At 40.9% G+C, this 21,459-nt stretch overlaps 1 protein-coding gene across 2 annotated transcripts in view; it reads left to right on the forward strand.

The window, feature by feature from the left end:
* TNRC6B (trinucleotide repeat containing adaptor 6B) overlaps window positions 1–21,459 on the forward strand; it is a 161,516-nt gene that overhangs the window by 97,579 nt on the left and 42,478 nt on the right. For both annotated transcript variants that reach the window (XM_054989153.1, XM_054989154.1), the window contains 3 exons: window positions 1,061–1,082; window positions 4,970–5,314; window positions 18,625–20,946. In XM_054989153.1, coding sequence (XP_054845128.1) covers window positions 1,061–1,082; window positions 4,970–5,314; window positions 18,625–20,946 — 2,689 coding nt within the window. The remainder of the gene's footprint in view (window positions 1–1,060; window positions 1,083–4,969; window positions 5,315–18,624; window positions 20,947–21,459) is intronic.

A 21,459-nucleotide genomic window follows, 5' to 3' on the forward strand; every position in this document is an offset into this window, starting at 1 on the left:
AAGGTTGAACAAAAAGCATACCTGAACCAACTTTCGTTCAGTTTGTTTGTATGAAAGAATTTATAGTTTTACAGTACAGTTCTAATTAGTAGAGTTTTTTAAATGTAGGTATTCTCTTTCTTACACTCTGTCTACACGTAGAAGCCATATTTCTATGACTCCTTTTCTTGAGGGTTTAAATACTGGGAAGACTCTGCATTCTGTGCTACCTGGTACATTCCCTGAATAACGGTAATAGATGCAGTCTTCCTGCAAGGGCTTATTTAAATAATTATGCATATGCTGAACTTTAGTTGAAAGATTGACATACCTTTAGATACCAGTTTGTACATTACAGGGAGTATCTGAGCACTAGCAGCATGAGGAAAGTATTCTGAGATGTGCCATACTCACCTGGTTGAGACCACGCAAGTCTAAACCATGGCTTGGATAACCAGGAACAAGCTTCCATGACCCTCCTCTCTTCATGCGCTAATTTCTTCCTCCATCTCCTGGTTTGCTTTGACCAAACTGGGCAAAATATGATTTGTGCTATTGAAACCATGATTTGCAAACTCACTTCATTCTGTGATTTGGATGTTAATAATAACATAATAACATTCAATTTATATAGTGCCCTTCAGGACTACTTAATGCCATACTCAGAGCGGTTTACAAAGTGTGTTTTCATTATCCTCACAACAATCACTTGTGAAGTGGGTAAGGCTGTTATGTTAACTTAGATGCCCAGTTCAAACATCCTGCCATGCTATGGTTAGAGTGATGCAGAAGTGAACGAGGGAGTCCGCAAATGAGAGGGGACCAGGATGTGCATGAGCTTGCAGTGTACTCCCAGCCCTTCAAACCATGGTTTGAATTGAGTCAGAGAATGTGTGAGGCTCACCCTACTGTGTTGTTGTCATCCTCCAGTAAGAATAAATGAGTTTTTGAGTTGACATGTTAAAATTTGCATATGCCTAACCAGGTTAACTTTTAGTACATGAATTATTTCATCTTGAAACAGGCTTAACTTAATCATAAGAAATCTGCATCTCTTTTATTTTTCTTATTTAACTTACAGGTCACAGATCAAAAAACCAAAGGTAAGAGACTTTAATTTTTCTGCAATTATAACAACTTATCTTGGCCCTTGAATAGGCCTTCTTAACAAAATTTCCCTATCCTTATTACCCTTATTAAAAGATTTTTCAGCTCTTCCAATATGAAGTAGCATTGCATGCGCAGAGCATGGAACAAAAAACTAACTGGAAGCCAGATGCAAACATCACCAATAAGAGTTTTTTGTGGCTCCCTAAAGACTAAAAATTAATTGTAGCAGAAGTGTTCATGATCAGAGTCCAGTTCATCAGACAACACTACTTGGATCCTGTGAACAAGTTCCATGCATGCTAGATGGCCTCAACTGTGTGCTGTACTTCTTTCTCTAGCACTTCTGTGTACGTAAGATAAATGGTTTTCAGTGAGCACTTGTGCAAATGGAACTGCTACTGAAAGAGGAGACACATACCCTTGTGGAGGCTATGTAGTGTGCATGGAACTCTTAGGATCCAAGCCATAAAGTGTTACTCTCAGGTTGAAAAATTGTGTATGCATTCACATGCACATATGTGGATACACCCTCAAAAGTGTGATCTAAGTACAGTAAAAAGACCTAGCCATCCAAGAAATAAGCGTAACCATTATTATGTAGAGCACAGATGAAAACAAGATCTAGTTAAAAGGCAGGTATGTTGCCTTGATCTAAGGTAGTTTTGTGTCTGGAAACGAAAGAAGTCTGAATAAGAGGATCTTAACAGATAAACGGTGTATGTCTTATATTAGATGCAATGGAGCAAACTAATTTTACCTGACTCAAAATAAGCTTGTGCTAGTTGGAAGCCTACATTTTTACTTCAGTTACGGAGACAGCAAAAGTGGGAGAGCAGCCCCAGCTTTAACTTTGGGATTTAATGGGACCAGTTAATTAGCTGATAAGAGACAGTCATATTATAACGGAAACTAAGAAATTTGTTTAATGTGCCATCTGATCTATACATTTAGACCTGCTTTGCAGGTATCACACTCCACACTGGAACTTCTTCATTTAGGCGCAGGCACCTCCTATATTGTAGTTGTATCCATAACTTAAAAGCAGACTTGTGAGTCTTATAATTGATATGTATTGCTTTGCTTAACTCCTTTTTAAACTCATTTTGTAAATATGGATTGAGGTTCCTGAATAAAAGATAAAACACTTTATGAGCTCCTGAATGTAATTCAACTATACAAGGTACAACACGTTTTTGGCTTAGCATAATTATCAGCTGCTGTTTCATTTGCTGATGAGTCCCACCCTGGAGACCTCTGGCTCATGCAGAGAATTAAATAGGAAGGTGGGTGACAGTCCCTCACTTTATTGCAGGCTTTGAATACATTCAAAATAATCATTTTAATAGAATATATTCTTGATGATATAATAATTCTTGTTATTTTTCAGTTCCTTTCATAATAATTCCTTTATGGAATTTTCTCTTCTAATTTTGTTGTTGTTTTTAGTGAACTTTACACCATGACCTAAGATGTTTTTACTGGGTACTCATAGGTGGTTTAAACCTAGTCACCTTATGTGTGGCTAGGGTTTTTTGAGTGGGGGATACCTTGTCTAGTGTGCATCATTAAATATGTTATTTGCTGCCTGTTACCCAGTTTCAGAAAAAACCTTTAGGAACTTTTCATAGACTGTCTGGCATTGTACCGTCCTGAATGATTTATTAACACCTGCAAACATGACCAGCTCTCACTCCATACTATTTATGAACAAGTTATATAGCAAATTCCTATTAACAGGAGGCATTTCACTGCTTGTTTACCTGTTAGCTTTTTTAACACTTTGGGTCACACATATGTGTAAATATCAGTTGATTATTTTACATTTGATGACTTGCACCCAAGTAAATGGTTTCATTGAAATGTGTTCTATTTGAGTTGGCTTTGAATGATATAAAAATGCTATTTGATGATGCACACATGAGTCAATGATGAATACATATGTGTGAATGGATTAATAGTCAAAAGATTTTATAAGTCACTTCTGTTTCAGTTTCTCAAAAGCTTATTCAGGCAAGACTTCATTAATGCTTTCCGACCTCCTAGTATGGGCATAAGTTTAGATCACGTGTTGGGAAATTGCTGCTTCTCTTCTGGAAGCATATGTTGATTAACCTCCAGTCCTTTAGAAAGGAAGCTGATTTTACTGGTTATTAAGAACTCAAAGATGTCTGTTTAATTGTTATTTTAAATTTTTCAGTTCTGCAACTTCATCTTTCATTATCTGTAGTTGATATAGTGCATCAGATGTACTCCCATAAAAGCTGTTGGAGTTTGTCCCGCATCTTCTGCATTGAAGACTAATGCAAATAATTCAGTGTGTTTTTCTGTAATTTTCTGAGCTTTCCTTCATTACTTCTTCTCAATCTTAATAATTGTCCAGCTTGACTTACTTTCTTCTGTTGCATTTAAAGAAATGTCTGTTTTCTTCTGTTCTTTAGCATTTCGTGCCTCAAATTTTCTTCTAAGTTTGTCTTACTGGTTGAATGAAATGAGGTCTTCAGGTATTTTGTGTTGGCTTACAATATCTCCTTTGAACATTAAGACAGACATGTGAAAAGCTGATATGCATATGCCAGGCTGTGGTTCCCCTGACCCAGTATATCTACCTGTTTGTGACAAAGAACAGGAAATGCTTTAGCCTTTATGAAAAGATAATTAAGATAATGAGAACGTAATAGCTGTGATAACCAGAAATGACATCACATTCAAAATAAGATAAAACCCCACAAAAACTTAACAGCCTGCCAGCCCACATACACCTGTGATCGCAATTTCAGCATAAACCCAAACTTTTGTAAAAGCTCCCCATCTAAATGTGATCTTACTTGCCACAAGCAAGCAAGGGAATATCTATTTAGCAAAGCAATTCTCATCCCTCCTTTTCTTGCTTCTTCTTTATCGTGTCAACTTCTCCCTTTGTTTTTATTTTCTATGTTGCTTAGACTCATGATAGAAGATGCTGGAGGAGTGAGCTCCTCCATGAAACCCTATGGGCATGCCCGTGTATTTAATTTAATTTATTTATTTGATTTGATTTTTAGCCCGCCCTTCCCGCAAATGGGCTCAGGGCGGGATACAATAAAATGCTCAATGAGCATTTAATATATATACATATATAAATGGATTTTAAAATGCAGAAAACGTAATTACATAAGTACCTAAAACAGCATATCAGATGACGCCCCCCTCCAATTTCCCCAATCCGAACATAAACAAACCAAGAGGAGTGGATGGGGGCCATAGTTTGATAATATTCTGGTGACAGCGCTTATAGGGGGCAGATGACTTTGTCGCTCTCCTGGCAGGAGACTGGTAGGGAGGCTCATAAGCACTTTATGCACACTTTGCTTTTATTTCTGTCTTGACTGTACCCTGTGATAAAATATCGACTTCCTACTGTATAGAACTTCCAGAGAGTAGCAATAGCTCTGTGACCTGCATAGGAATGTTGGGAGTATAGTGAGGTGACTCCCTGTGTTCACAACTTTCTCTTTCCAGACATCTTTCCTGGAGGATATCTTGGAACTTTGTGGGTAAAATAACATTGGGTCATAGATGGTGTTTATAGCTGTCTCTGTCTCACTTTAGTTGGTGCTAGTGTAAAATTAAGTGTATTTTTTCTTGATAATAGAAAAGTGTCCTGTGATGCATTTTGTATGCCTTTTTGAGCTCACTTGGTAGTGAGTGTTGCCTTTTTCTTTGTACTTCTAATATGCTTTAATGATAATACACTGGTTTATTATTATAATGGAATGTCATAGATAATGTTGGAAAAGCAAGACATTAAAGAATAATTGTCCGAATAGTTTAATCAGTGGTTATAATTTAGTCAATTGTTTTAACAACTCAGAACACCTTTCCTTTTTTGTTTTTGTTTTAGTGCCCGAAGCGACAAAACCAAGTTTAAGCCAACCAGTGACTGCCAGCCCAATTGGCAGCTCTCCATCGCCACCAGTCAACGGTGGCAACAATGCCAAAAGGGTGGCAGTGCCGAACGGTCAACCGCCAAGCGCCGCCCGCTACATGCCTCGGGAGGTGCCGCCGCGATTCCGTTGCCAGCAGGACCACAAAGTGTTACTGAAACGTGGGCAGCCCCCTCCGCCATCCTGTATGCTCCTTGGGAGTGGAGTAGGGCCACCTCCTTCTCCAGCACCTGGAGCAAATCCAAACAACGCACAACCAGTGACGGGAGTGCTGCTGCCGTGTGACAGTGGGACTGCAACTGGTATGAAAGCCTTAGTTGGAAGGAGTTAGCAGAACAAGAAAACATGACAAATTACCGGTTTTACTTCACTATTCTAATTAAAACTAGCAAATTAATGTTTATAGGCTATTGGATAATTCTTTTTAATTAGTCCATTATTATAAAGATGCTGAAGGCATTTCTCTGCCTTGAGAACTGAATGTTGGATGACGAGGGGTAGGATAGATCAAACATTAAATACTTTATATTAAAAGGTGGGGTTAGCTGAATGGTAAGCTGTGTGTCACAGTTGATTTTGATTAAATTGGCCCTAAGATTAAGAAGATCAAGTATCCCCTCAATATTAATGGGCCTCCTTTGTTACCGTTGCCGCCTCCTCTTTTTCATATGGAAATGTTTAATTGTTAGATTGAGGTGCTAAACTAGATTAATAGGGTTGAATTTTGTTCCCATGCATCTGTGCTGATTAATTAAAATTAGGAAACTTCCATCACTTGGATTGGCCAAGAGAAAGAATATGAGGAGGCTATACCCTGGGGAGAAGCCCAGGGGTGAGGACACACTAATTTTTTTCTCCACTTGAGTGTCCTCGAGCAGTAGTTTTTCTGATAGGTGCTTGTCAGCCTTCCATTTATATGGGACAAAGTAAAAGGGTAAACTCAGGGATGCCTTCAAGATGTGTCCAGATCTGCTGCTACTGACTCTGGTTTCTGGGGTAGAGGACATGTCCCAGTCAGTTCAAATAAATAAGAATGTAAGCAATCAAAGCCTTGCCTCTCTTTCATATATCAATGACTCCTGTATATGGGATGGTGCAGGTTTTTTGTCTTTTTAATCTTGTAGCCTTTTCAACATTTTCCCATAGAACTTGATGAGAACCACTGAAATAGCAACCCATCTTGTGGTCTTGGTTCAGATGTCACACAAAAAACATGGTCTTATGGGATTTTCAGAATGTGGGCCACTCCGTTAACTATTGTGGGTCAAACCAACATCTGAAATTATGGTTTGAAATTGCTTTATTAACCCCAGTCTTAAGTATGGTTTTGAGTGATGTCTGAATCGGCGGGTATCCAACTGGGCTTGCTAGCCAACTGTTACTTCCTACTAGTCAACTGTGAAATCCAGTTCCAGTAGAATACTGCCTGCAACAATAAAAATTTATAGACTGATTTGACTTTACACAGTGTTAATAAAGGAGAAACGGTTATTTAAATCTAAAGAATGAAACATGACATCAACATGGCTCACATTATTCAATCTTATTTAAATTAATATGTAAAATGACATTTTCATTTAAAGTAATTACTTTTAAAGTAATTTTGAACTTTTTAAGGCTTGCAATTTCAATTTTTTAAAAAAAAATTCAGCGAACAATTTTTATAATGATCTCAAATACTGTATAATACACATTTTCTGATGAAGACAGTTTTTTTCACAAAATGTGAAGAAATATAGGGCAATCCATAACTACTTTATATTTGTGGTTTTGTTTCTTCTATAAAATAGAATCATAGAGTTGGAAAGGGTCTTACAGATCATCTAGTCCGACCCCCCTACCCAATGCTGGAACAGCCTAAAGCATCCCCAACAAATATTCGTACTTTCCCTCCTGTAGTTTAAACCCATTATTTCGAGCCCTGTCCTCTGTTGCCAACAGGAACAGCTCCCTTCCCTCCTCTTAAGACAGCATCTTACTCAAATCTGGCCACTTTTCCAGTGTATTCAGATCTCGTTGAATTCTATCCCCGTCTTCAAGAGTGTTTGTTATCTGAAAATTTAATGAGTAACCCCTTCACACCCTCATCCAAATTATTTATAAAAATACTAAAAAAAACACTGGGCCCAGGACTGAGTTCTGTGGCACCCCACTGGACACCTTCCAACAGATATGATGCCATTGACAACTACTTTTTGGGTGCGGTTATCCATCCAGTTTCCTATTGATTTAACTATCCTAGAGTACAGTCCCCAGTTCACCCATCAGAACATCATGAGGAACCTTATCAAAAGCTTTACTGAAATCCAGATAAACTAAATCGACAGCATCACCACTATCCAGTAAGCCTGTCACTCGGTCATAGAAGGAGATGTTGGTCTGGTAGGACCTGTTGGGGACAAATCCATGCTGACTTCCCTGTGTCACCATGTTGTCCGTCAGATGCTTGCAGATTGACATCTTAATACATAGTCTGTAGTACATAGACGTATATTCTGTAGTGTTTAAACTTGTCATGAATTCTATGGCTTGGATCTTGTGTAATGTGAGTGGAGCTGTAGTGACTAAACTGTGATATTTTTGCCCCCCTCCCAACTCTGCAGTCTTCACCTCCAAATTATGCCCCCATGGGTAAATATATCTCAGGAATTGAGGTAGGGAGGTAGGAAGTAGAGTGAGAGAGGAATTGTCAAAAAAAATTCCCCTCCTTAGCAAAAGTACCTACCCTGAGTGGATAGGATACTTAGGATCCAAGCCAATGTATCTAATATTTGAAAGAATAGTAAAAGGCTTAGTTTAAAATCCTTGTTTAAAAGAATTTATTACAAATGTGAAGTGGACTGACTGACATGTTTTTCAAGATTTCTGAGGTGCATTTCCCTAAACACATTCTAGTGGCAAGAGTTCATAGAGCCCACTTTGTTTCAGATAGAGTTTTGCCTGATAAAGAGAGAAGCCAAAAGTCTGGAGAACCTAGCATCTAGTTCAGAACGCAGAGGCCTGATTATTGTTGAGTTAGCTGATGTGAACATATCTCTGTCATCTTAAAACAACTACACTGGTTGACAGTATGTCTCTCAGTCTAGTGCAAGTTACTGTATATGACCTTCAAAGCCCTTTACAGCCAAGGACCCACATATCTAAAAGCCTCCTCCTATAAGTCCATGTGGACAAATTACAGCCCTCAGACTGCTACCTGCTGGCTGTCCCCCTTCTTAAGGCATTTGGCATCAACTAAATCCCATCAGCTAGATACATTGTAGCTCCCATGTTGTGGAACCAGCTTCTTAAAGTGGTGAGGGAAGAGCTGTCTTTAGAAATGTTCAGGTGGAACTGCAAGGATGTTTTATATACGAGGGCTTTTAATTGGGTATAAACTATAAGTATTGTTTATGGAAGGGGTTATCTGGATGTTTGCTGCAGTGTTGTAATTGAGACTTGTAAGATACCTTGAGCTTTGAGGAAAGGCAGTATATAAATATTTTAATAAATATTCAAAGCTGCTGTCCTATGAACACTTGTCTGGGAGTCAGAACCATTAAACCAAGTGGCACTTCCAGCTGGATTTGGAAAAGCTTTTTTTAGTAGAAATCAGTAGTAAATCTGATTTCCGTTTTGAATGACCCCTCTGTTCTTACCAAAAGCAAGGATAAAACTGAACCTTTTTATAGTGTGCAGCATTTCTCTCTCCCCTTTTTCAGATCAGGCGATATCAACAGAGAGGAAAGCAAACAGGACAGTCAAATACTGCTGCTTTTGAAATAAAAGCCTCAGTTGAAAATGAAAGTGTTGTGCTGTGAAGCTCTTAATGGCTGGTTGCAGCAATATCCTTTGCCTTAAAAGGCATTTGCCAAGTTGAAAAACATCCTTGCTATTGGGGAAGTGGAGATTGATTTAGTAGAACACTGTGAATTTAGATGTCCTGGTTTGATTCTGTTCTGTTCTGTGGGGGTGCTTTTGTTGTACAGGCTGCCTTAGTAAGTGGGTCTGAAGCAGGTATATGAGGGGAAGCAATGGTGATGAAATCTACATTTGTCAAGGCAAATCACAATTTGACTTGATTTTCTGAGTGCCCAGTTTTATAAACTTAATCATAGTTAAAATAAAAAACCATGATTTTATATTATGTTTGAACTGAGCTTTACGATGTAGACTCACCCTGAATTCAAATTCTAACTATGCAATCATGTGCATGTCTACTCACAAGTAAGCCACACTGTGATAAGTGCTGTTTACTCCCAGGCTAGTGTGCACGCGAGTTCCCCTTGAGAGAGCAATCCTATGCAGGTCTACTTATAAATAAGACCCATTTTATTCAGTGGACCTTTGTCCCAGGAAGGTGTTCTTAGAATTGCATCCCTAGTAACAGCAATCATAATCTTAAAATTCAGTGTATGTTTGCCTGCATATAAAAATAACTTGTTTTATATTATTCATGAAGAATTCTTATTCAATGAACTATCTTACTTATATTTATAAATGAGTTCCTTCTAAATACTAGTCTTTTCAGGGATTGTACTAATGGGTGTTTCCAAGTCAACAGTGTTTATCTTGAGTGGGAACCAGATAATGGTAGAAAAATCTATACAAATTTAGCTGCCAACAAATTACCTTTGTTGTTGTTTTTGCTATATGGTTAAAAATAGTTCATCGTCATTCTTCTGTGCAGTCCCACATAGGGACTGCGCATGTGCAGGCCTGCCACCGGAGAATTCTTTATCGCTTCTTAGAGTTCCTCAGGGGCCGTGGCTCACGAGAGACATAGCAACCATTTCCCGCCCAAACGGTCATGTGAACTAACGGCGAGCAACGGCCCCTTCCCTCAGTTCTCTTCTTGCCACTGCTTGGAGAAGGACTTCCACTTTTGTGCTCCATCACTTTTGTTTTTGATCAATCTTTTCAGCTTAATCTGGATTTGGACTGAGTTCTGACTACGATTTCACATGCTGATTCGGACTTTTGTGGTTGTTGGTGTGTTTTGACCCATCTTGTCTTTCTGAGGTACAGCTTAATCTGCCCTCAGTATGGCTTCTAAGGTATTCTTCAAACGCTGCTCGAAGTGTGGTACTAAAATGACTCACGCAGATGAGCACGAACTCTGCCTCATGTGTCTTGGTGAGGGCCATAATGTTGTGGCATGCAAAATCTGCCAAAACTTCCCTCCCAAATCGAGGCATGAGAGGTCTCAGTGGCTGAAAGCAGCACTGTGGGAGGAAGTGCTGGTGGAAAGAGAGGTGGCTAAGACTTCTTCTGATGAGTGTTTGTCAGAGTCGACTCCAAAAGCAGTTAAGACTTCAGCTACTGCTGAGCGACTCTCTAGAGCTGGTTCTGTAGCTTCGATGAAGTCAACTCTGAGTTCGGACAGGTAAAAAACCAAGCTCTAAGCGCCCGTTGGATCCGAGAGCTGCGTTGGAACTGCCAGCGAAGAAATCTAAAAAGACAAAGCATTTGTCTCAGTCAACTTCGACTTCAACTCATCGTCCTCAGTCTCCGCGTCCAGGGTGCACTGATGATGTGGTTCTGCTCACTCTTCGAATTCCATCTCTGCACTTGCACTCACTTGATTGCTCTATCTCTGAGGGTGAGCTGCTGGAACTGAAGATGGCTCCGTTGACGGAGCAAGCCTGGGGCACCACGTTTGGAACTGAGGCAGAGCAGTCTCCACATAGAGATCCAACTCCATTGGCTGAATCGTCTTCTTAACTGATCCTACGTGAATCTTCTAGGGCTTCCTCACTGGCACGGTAGCGCCATCAGGTTATAGTGTAATAAGTCCGAGGCCCTCAATATCGACGGGGCATGGATGGTAACCTCTGCCTTTTCCAGAGCAATTACAGCCCACTTACATCTCTGATGAGGAGGACATCGAGGCAGATGGATCCGATATCAGTCAAAGTCAGCTTTGGATCCGTCGCCTGATGACAATGTGGGCCCTTGTTCGGATTTGCCATACGAAGACTTTCGCATGTACTCCAAACAGATGGCTCAAATGGCGAAGGCGCTAGACATTGACATGTCTCCTGCCAGCCCCAAAACAAAGGACAAATTGCTCAGCCGCGTTTATGGTGACTCTCCTGCTACAGTGGGTTTTCCTATCCTAGAGGGCCTGGAGGAGATAGAGACCAAGGTTTGGAAGGTATCTGCAGAGTTGCCAGCTACATCTAAATGCATAGAACAAATGTATAAGATTAAGCAGGACACTTGGCTGGCATTGATAAAGCATCCTCCTCCTTCGCTTGTGGCAGAGGAGGTCCAGCGACGTAGATCTGGTTCCCATTCCACTCCACCAGATAAAGATGGAAGGAAGATTGATGGCATGGGAAGTCGACAGTGTTGGCGCAGCGTGGTTTGAACTGTAGCTGAGCTATAAATAAGGCTTCCACACACTTATAGCATTTAAGTGTATGTACAGTTTATTTACAGTGACTTATATACAGAATCTTGTTCTCAGTGTCGTGCTTCACCAAGCACCTAATGGAACAAGCTCCACTCCAGCACAAGACACTGCTGGCTTATATCCTCCCACAGCACCCCTCAGTGTCCAATCATAACACATCTGGTGAGGTGTCGTAGGTTGTTTCTCTGCTCTTGCATCATCCAAGGACCTGTCAAATAGATCTTTTACATCAGTAGTGACATGACAGATACAAACAGCAAGACATAGACATGCTTCTTGGCTCACTATGTCAACAGACAGTACATCTATCTTAAGTCTACGTATTGCCAACTACCAGACGATAATGGCAGTGTACCAACTTTATATGTGGGAGAAGTTGTCGTCTTACATCACAGATTTTCCAGAGGATAAGAAGGAGTTCATATCATTACTTCAAATGGATGCTGTCTGCAGCAGATGAACGCTGGAGCCATGCAGCAGATGCCTACCCTTTGAGGGTTACTTACTTTTCTCCTGCACCATGGATGAGGCGCTGAAGAAGAAGGAAAATAGGCAAACAACAAAGTCACTAGGCTTGGTCACATCTGCTGAGAGGGCTACATATACGCCAAGGTACTTTCCCAGACACCGCCTATATCAGTACTATGGCAGACAACAACAGCACCAGTACTACCAGCAGCAGATGCCTCGCAGCAGTCAAGAAGGCGTAAACAATATAAGCCTCGACCATCTCAAACATCTACCCATCAGAAAGGTCCTCTGGATGCTGCAAAGCAGTTCTGACGGAATCCAGCGAACTCTACCTTGAACTTCTCTGATAGATTAGCACCTTTTCTCCCTGACGGGAAGTCAATAACATCAGACTCTTGGGTCTTAACCATTATTAATAGTGGTTGTGGGTTAGAGTTCGTGGAACTGCCTGATTGCGTTTGCCCATCAACGGCTGTCAATAGTGCTTTGGTTGAGTTGGAAGCCGAGATTCAATCTCTCTTGGCTAAGGGTGCTATTGAAGAGGTACAATATGTGCAAGTGGGACCAGGTTTTTTCTCATGCTTCTTTCTGGTTGCCGAGAAAGATGAGGGCCTGCATCCTATCTTAGATTTAAGGAGCCTAAATGCCTTTTTTAAGGTTTCTAAATTTAAGATGGTCACTTTATCATCAGTGTTACCTTTGTTGAAACATGGTGACTGGTTTGTGGTCCTTAACCTCAAGGATGCATACTTTCATATTGCCATAAAGAAGGAACATTGGAAATACCTGTGCTTTCTTTACCAAAACACCTATTGTGGCCTTTCTCAGGGAGCAGGGGGCGTGCATTATTTCCATAATTAGATAATTGGCTTATAGTGGCAACTACAAGGGAAAGGTTGCTGCAAGATGTGGATCTGGTGGTACGCACCTGCTCACGTCTGAGTCTCCTCATACATTTTCAGAGGTCCAAACTTGAGCCCAGTGGAACTGTCTCCTGTATTGGTTCTGTGTTAGATTCTAATATGGCAAAAGCCTTGTTGCCTCAGGAAAGAGCAAGATCAGTTAAATCTATGGTCTCAGATCTGACTAAAAATCGATTTCAAACAGTTCATAAGATCAGGGGCATATGGCCACTGTGACATCAGTGGTGCCGTTTGCCAGACTCGACATGAGAACATTACAAAATTGGTTTGTCTTCTGTACATGCTCCCTCTGTAAAATTTTCGGTGCCAAGATGTATAGTTAGGTCCTTGATGTGGTGGATAGGATTAAAATCTGATTAGAGGATGCCTTTCACTTATGTGCAACATGATGTTATTGTAATAATGGATGCATCATTGCACGGTTGGGCTGTTTGTTCAGGATGTGTAGTCTGAGAGAGAGCAGGAGTTACACATCAACTTGCTGGAATTAAGAGCTATACGCTTTGCACTTGTCTCATTCACAGCTTTCCTCCGAAGCCGGAAGGTGTTGATCCAAATGGACAACACCACGGTGATGTATTATGTAAACCGACAAGGTGGTACTGCATCTCTGACACTCGGCAAGGAGGCTATGATTATCTGGGAGTGGGCAATTTCGAACAGTGTGTCCATTCAGGCTATACATATTGTAGGTTCAGTAGAATGCTAGTGTCAAACCACAAATCAGCCCTGAACGACAAGTATCTGTTTCCCATTTTCAGTCTGTGGGGTGCACCAGAGATAGATGTTTTTGCAGCATCAGAGAATGCCAAAACCAAAGTGTTTTGCTCCAGAGCAGGAAGCGACCCTCTGTCCATTGGGGGCGTCTTCCAAATCTCATGGACAAACAGGTTGCGTTACATGTTTCCTCTCATTACAAAGGTTGCAGGATAGAGGGGAGCAACACCAGTTGCACATTAATAACACCATTCTGATCCAGACAAGTGTGGTTACCCAGACTTCTAGAGCTGTCCAAACGGACATATGTCAGATTGCCCCAGCAGCCAGATGTCCTTCTGAGTGGAACACTGTTCCATCATAAGCCGAACAAATTGCATCTAACGGCATGACGAACTCATCCGCAACTCTAAATTGCTAGGAGACCTTCTACTAGATGATCTTGGTTCCAGGAAAGACGCTCACAGGAAAAAAGCCCACAGTCATAAATGCTCACAAGAAAAAAGCCCACATGGAAAAATGCCACATGGAAAAAAGCCCATATAGAAAGAAACCCACTCAGAAAAAAGCCCACATGAAAAGAAGGACACATGGAAATAATATTTTTTATTAATTACACCTTTTTAAATTGAATTGCAGAGCTTTTGGAATATATGCTGTTGGGTGCAGCAACATTAAAGTTGATTATCTTGATTTTCCTTTACTTGCATTTCAACAAATACATTGTGGTGCACCCAGTGACCACAACAAAAGACTACCTAACCCTAATAATAAAAGCACCAATTATTTAACAATAATAATAACTCAGATATAATTTTTCATTGCAAATTAGCCATCTCCTTATGTAATAAAGTTGATCTTCCACCTGCTCATATTGCTGCACAGAAATAGCAATCATGTCATGTAGTGCCTTATATTTCCTCTTTTTCATCTCTAAGCGACATGCCTGTGCATTAGCCAGTGTTAGTTTGTGGCAAGCCAGGTCCCTCTGCGGTCCATCAAATAGAGACCACACACTGGGATGACTGCAGTGGAATAGGGAATTAAGAGCATTGTGAAATCCCTCACAACAGTTTGTAGTTTTTGGCAACCGTTCCAGGGCTGCATCATGATGACTCCAAATTCTTATAGGAAATTGAGAATCTCTAACTGCTGCACCCTCAATATATGTCGAAAAGAAGCACCTCATTGTAGCTGTCTTCATCTGCAAATGTGGCAGCATGCTCATCAAAAATAGTTCTCACATGATTGATTGGGACAAAGGCTAATGCAGCAAGAGATTTCAGTATAATTTTTATGTTCATTTTAGTTTCATATTCAGTCTTCAATCCAATACTGTTGATTTTCCTAATGAGACTCTGACAGAGGTGAAAATAACACCCTCTGACCTCAGCGTGTGGAAAGGCAATCCCCACTTCATTCATACAAGCCTTCTCAAAATCAACCAAAACCTTTTGAGGTGCCAGTGTTCAACTAAAAGGTAAGCCCTTCCCAACTGTGGAGACTGGTCTAATCCAGCAGGGTTCTTCTTATGTTAATCACGTTACCCAGACCCCTCAGCTGCTGCCACTGCCTCCTTCTACTTCTCTTTCTTGAATAGTAGAAGTAGTTAAGGCTTCATAGATCTATGAAGCTAAGCAGGGCTGACTCTGACAAGTATTTGGAAGGGAGAAATCAATAAACATAGCTGTAATTAATAAAAAATGGTATTTGTAATTGTAATTAATTAAAATATTATTCCATGTGGGCTTTTTTCTGTGTGGGTTTCTTTCTGTATGGGCTTTTTTCTTGTGAGCATTTATGACCGTGGAGGTTTTTTTGTGGGCGTTTTTCTGGTCACCGATGATCTTATGAGGCCAAGTGGTCAAGATTTTCTGCCTGGGCTGCTTCTAAAGGTGTTGCTGCTGATTGTCCCTTAAATTTGATTTTTGATTACCTCTGTGAGTTAAAGACTCAAGGTATAATGGTGACATCTTTAAAGGTGCATCTAGCAGCTATTTCTGCTTTTCATCAGCAGATTGAAGGGCATACTGTTTTCTCCCATTTAAAATCCCATCAGTCCCTAAAAGGAACTTTTCATCTTTACCCACCTGTATCACCACCGGTTCCTCAGTGGTCCTTGTCCTTGGTGTCAGCACGGCTTACACTACCACCCTTTGAACTGTTGGCTCTGTGTTCTTTGAACGTATTGTCTTACAAAGTGGCGTTTTTGGTCGCTATCACCTCAGTAAGAAGGGTAAGCAAGTTAGCAGCACTTAGGGCTGACCTGCCATTTCTGAAATTCTGTTCCAATAAAGCGGTCCTTCAGCCCAGCCTTCAGTTTTTACCGAAGGTCTTGACTGTTTTCCATCTAACACAGGATATTTCTTTTCCTGTGTTTTTTCTTAACCCTAAAGGGAAAGGGCTCTACACACATCAGTTCTGAAAAGAGCTTTAGCTTTTTATTTGAACAGGAGAAAGGTCTTTCGCGACAGTCCACATCTCTTTGTCTGTTTTGGAGGCTCAGACAAGGGCAAAAAGGCGACTTCTCAAACAGTGTCATGGTGGATTGTGTCAGCCATTGAGAAGGCATACAACCTGTCTAGGGTACAGTGTCCATTTACTCTGAGGGCTCATTCAGCAAGATCACAGGCAGCTTCTTCTGTCTTCCTCGGGTGTGCCGATCACGCATGTTTGTAGGGCAGCGACATGGTCCTCTGCTGATATATTGGTGAAGCAATATGCTGTTGATGTTAATGCAAATCAGGATGCAGCAGTTGCAAGAGTCATTCTTCAATCCTTCTTTCCCTGAAAGGGCAACAGAAAGTATACTGTGAATTTACTGGTAGTTATGCAGCCTTGAATGCAAACATTTATACTGTTCATATAAGTCCTGATGTTATGAGATGCTCTTATAAAGTATTAGTTGTTGAACATGTTGTTCATTGGTGTTGATGTTATCTTCAATGATTGGTAGATCTGCACTGCTCAGTTTCTGACTTATTGGTTTTATTATCAGTGTTGTTGTTTAACTTTGGTTATGTTCTATATTACAGTTCTTGCTTGCAGTGTATGCTCATTTGTTACCTTAATAAAATTGAGTTGGAGATTCACCCCGCCTCCTTATTGTGTGTAGCTTGGTACTCTCCCATGTGGGACTGCACAGATGAACAATGATGAAGACGGTTGTACATACCTGTAACTATTGTTCATCGAGTTCTTCTGTGCAGGCACACATGCCCTCCCTCCTGCCCCTCTATGAACTCCCTGGTTCAGTCCAGTTGTGAGTCGTGGCTTCTTAGGAGAACTGAGGGAAGGGGCCATTTCTTGCCATTAAGTCATATGACCATTTGGGTGGGAAATGGTTGCTATGTGGCTCATGAGCAACGGCCCCTGAAGAGCTCTAAGAAGTGATAAAGAGTTATCCGGTGGCAGGCCTGCACATGTGCAGTCCTCATGTGTGTCTGCACAGAAGAACTCAATGAACAATAGTTACAGGTATATACAACCCTGTCTTGCTGAATGACACAAATTTTGTACTATGCAGAGGGACAGGTCTTGGACACATTTTTTCTCTCAAACATCCTCTTTTTGGAAATAATAACTTTTACTGTCTTGTCTTAGGTAATAACCCATCTGGCAGGTAAGGATTGTGCTTTAGTTGTATGAAAGAAAGTGGCTTTGTTCCGTATTTAAGCTGTGCAAGTATGAATAAATACCAGAGATTATTATTATAAATTTTAATCTTTTATAGATTTTAGATTTGTTAGTAGTTGAAACAAATGTTTCTAATGGCGCGTCAAATGGGTAATTTTAATTTCCCATTTAGAAATATTTTATTCTGTATCTGTAACAGAACCTTGTTTGAATAAGAAATTTAGATATATCTGTAATTCCTAATGGTTTCTCTGTATATTTTAATTGTGAGAGGACCGAACTAAATGGTTCTTCGGTGCCCACCATAGTGTTAGCAAAATTTTATGTTCTTATGAATTGATACAAATATAATTAAAAATTAAACTAAATAGTACTTCTTCTAGCAAGCACATATTTGTGCTACAGACCTGATAATAGGATTTGGGGTGACTTTCTTGTATAAATTGAACCAAATGCTTCATAGTTTTCTAGGGGTACCTATGGTTACTTTTTCCATGAATAGAGAAAGAATTCTTTAGATTGTAGATACTGGGTAAAACAAATTAGAGCAAGAATTTACATCTTCCAATGACACTGATTGGTAGTACATTTTGTTCCTACAAAAGGAAGTGCATTTTCATAGAATGCATACAGATTTCTTGGCCACAAATTGCACTGATGGCTTAGGTGACATTTAAAAATAGACAAAAATTGTCGAGGATAGGTCTTTTGCTGGCTAATAATCGCCTTGGCTAAATGAAATTGCTATGGTTAGATGCAGTATGCTAATTCTGCAATGTTTTAAGAATTTTTTACTCTTCCCCTCAGGTTTAAGATGCTGTGTATATGAAACCTTAGTCCAGTACTAACCATTTCTTTTTCATCCAGCTTCTATCCATCTCTTGCCAGCAGTGTCTTAAAGTTAGTGAAAGCAGTTGATATCAGGATAGAAGAGGGTTTTTTAAATTACACCTTTATATGACTTTTTTTTATATATTATGAAAAATATTTAAAATTTAGTAACAGTTCATAAGTTTCCTGTTAGTACTAATACTAGTTTTGCAAAATTGAAAGTAGTTTGTGGTTTTTATAATTATATGAAGAGACTTGTTGGATCAGTTGGATAAGAGTTTATCTAGTTCAGCAGCTTTTTCCCACTGTGACCAGCATCATGCCTCTGGGAAACAGTCCTTCCCAGTTTGTTTCTCCAGGATTCTCAGACATACTGACCAAACATAAGGTGCCATTTCTTATCCATTCTATACTAGTGATTAGTAGTCATTAATCCTCCATGAATTTGTCTAATCTTTTTTTAAAAAGCCTTCTGATCTAGTGCCTATTACTACATTTTGTGGCAGTGCATTCCGTTGGTAATATAAATGACAGCTTATAAGTAATTTGCAGTTCATATGCTGAATAGAAACAATAGTCTGTTCTGCTAGAGATCATTTATGTGCTTGTGAATAACTGTGACCATGTTTCATTTTAGATTCAACAACTGGAGGTGCTGCTGCTTCAAATTATGCAAATTCCACTTGGGGTTCTGGAGCCTCCTCCAACAGCACCAATGCCAACCCAACTCATTTGTGGGACAAGGTGATTGTAGACGGGTCTGACATGGAAGAGTGGCCTTGTATTGCCAGCAAAGATACTGAGTCTTCTTCCGAAAACACCACAGACAACAACAGTGCCTCGAACCCTGGCTTGGAGAAGAGCACTCTGCCAGGAAGCACCACTAGCAACAAAGGAAAAGGAAACCAGTGCCAGTCTGGAAGCTCTGGTAACGAATGTAATCTTGGGGCTTGGAAATCTGACCCTAAGGCTAAATCTGTTCAATCTTCCAACCCTGCAGCAGAGAGTAACAATGGTCTAGCAAGCTGGAGGAACTTGAGCGGGCAGGACAGAATTGGCCCCAGCTCAGGCTTCAGCAACTTTAACCCAAATAGCAACCCATCAGCTTGGCCAGCACTGATTCAGGAGGGAAATTCAAGGAAAGGCATTTCAGAATCTGATAATGGTAGCTCCAATGCACAGATTAGTACAGCAGGTCAGACTTCTAGGGAACAGCAGTCAAAGATGGAAAATGCGGGTGTTAACTTTGTCTCTGGCAGAGAGCAGGCTCAAATTCACAACACTGATGGACCAAAAAATGGAAACACTAACTCTTTGAACTTAAGTTCACCAAACCCAATGGAGAATAAGGGAATGTCCTTCGAAATGGGCTTTGGGAACGCCTCCAGGAGCACTGATGCCCCTTCACAAAGCACTGGAGAGAGAAAGACTGGGAGTGTTGGATCTTGGGGTACAGTAAGGGGGCCTTCTGGACTGGACAGTGTCTCTGGTCAAAGCAATTCTGGAAATCATGGGAACAATGGAAAAGATAGGGAGGACTCATGGAAGGGAGCTTCTGTTCAAAAATCGAATGGGTCAAGAAATGATTCTTGGGATAATGGCAACAGGTCTACGGGTGATGGGTCTTGGACCTTTGGCCCTCAACACTCTAGTGAAAACAAATGGAGTGAAGGGAACAAAATGACATCAGGGGTGTCTCAGGGAGAATGGAAACAGCCGTCTGGGTCTGATGAACTGAAGATTGGAGAATGGAGTGGTCCAAACCAACCAAATTCTAGCACTGGAGCATGGGACAATCAAAAGGGCCACCCCCTTCCTGAAAACCAAGGCAATTCCCAGGCTCCCTGTTGGGGAAGATCTTCCAGCTCTACAGGAAGTGAAGTTGGAGGTCAAAGCACTGGAAGTAACCACAAAGCAGGAAGTAGTGACAGTCACAATTCTGGACGTAGATCATACAGGCCTACACATCCTGATTGTCAGGCAGTCTTGCAAACTTTGCTGAGCAGGACTGATTTGGACCCCCGAGTGCTTTCAAATACTGGCTGGGGTCAAACTCAAATCAAACAGGACACTGTTTGGGATATAGAAGAAATGCCAAGGCCTGAGGGAAAGGCTGATAAAGGAACTGAGGGGTGGGAGAATTCTGCCATACAGACAAAGAGCTCAGGGGGCTGGGGAGATGCACCCAGCCAAAGCAATCAAATCAAGTCTGGATGGGGGGAGCTCTCTACTCCAACAGAGTGGAAAGAGCCCAAAAACACTGGAGGATGGAATGATTACAAGAACAATTGTTCTAACTGGGGAGGAGGAAGATCTGATGAAAAGGTAACAGTAACTTGGAATGAGAATTCAAACAAGGACCCAGGATGGAATGGACGGCCACCTAATCAAGGGTGGTCTTCTGGAAAGAATGGCTGGGGAGAGGAAGTTGACCAAACAAAAAATAGTAATTGGGAAAATTCAGGAAACAAGTCAATGTCGGGTTGGGGTGAAGCTAGTCAAAATGAGATTGGGACTTGGGGTAATGGTGCAAATGCAAATTGTTCTTCAAAAGGGGGGTGGGATAATAATAATAAAAGAGCTCCAGCATGGAATGATACTAGTAGACAACCCAATTCTTGGAATAATCAGCAACAACAGCATCATCAGCAGCCAGAGGCACCTGGCTCCTGGGGTCCACCTCCACAGCCCCAGGGTAATGGGAGGCCACCAAATCCTAACTGGAATAGTGGGCCGCAGCCAACTGCCTCAAAGGATGAGGAACCCAGTGGCTGGGAAGAACCATCCCCCCAATCGATTAGTCGGAAAATGGATATTGATGATGGCACTTCAGCATGGGGTGACCCTAGCAGTTACAACTACAAGAACGTGAACCTGTGGGACAAGAACTCACAAGGTGGACAACCTCCACGAGAACAGAATCTCCCTCCTCCAAGGACTAGCAAATCAGCAACCTCAGGTATTCTGCTTTATTTTGCTTTTCATTGTAGTACGAAGTGTGAATAGTAAACTGTTAACTAGAGTTCTAAATATAGTAAGAAGGAGCTTCCAAATCTGTAACAAGTTCTGTGTCATTTAAATTTATCATGAAAACAAGGAATTCTGTAGAACCAAGTATTTTTAATGTGCTTTTCCTCTGACTAATGAGTTTAAGAACTGAATAACTGCGCTATCTGTAGTTACACCTTTCTTGTTGAAATATTAACCATTTATAAGTTAGTCTGTATATATGACTGATGTGCTAGGCCAGGGGTCCCCAACATGGTGCCTGTGGACACAGTTGTGCCCAGGAAGTGCACAAATGCATCAAAATACTTGAGTAAGCAGCGGGGGTGGGGGTGGGGGGACCCATATCCCAACATCTACCCTGCTGCACAAATAACCCATGTGGAAAGGGTCTAGGTCAGGAGTTCCCAGCATGGTGCTCGTGGGTGCCATGGTGCCCACTGACACCTTTCTTGATGCCTACCAA

The sequence above is a fragment of the Eublepharis macularius genome, chromosome 9, assembly GCF_028583425.1.
Source record: "Eublepharis macularius isolate TG4126 chromosome 9, MPM_Emac_v1.0, whole genome shotgun sequence".
In the NCBI taxonomy this organism is placed as follows: domain Eukaryota; kingdom Metazoa; phylum Chordata; class Lepidosauria; order Squamata; family Eublepharidae; genus Eublepharis; species Eublepharis macularius.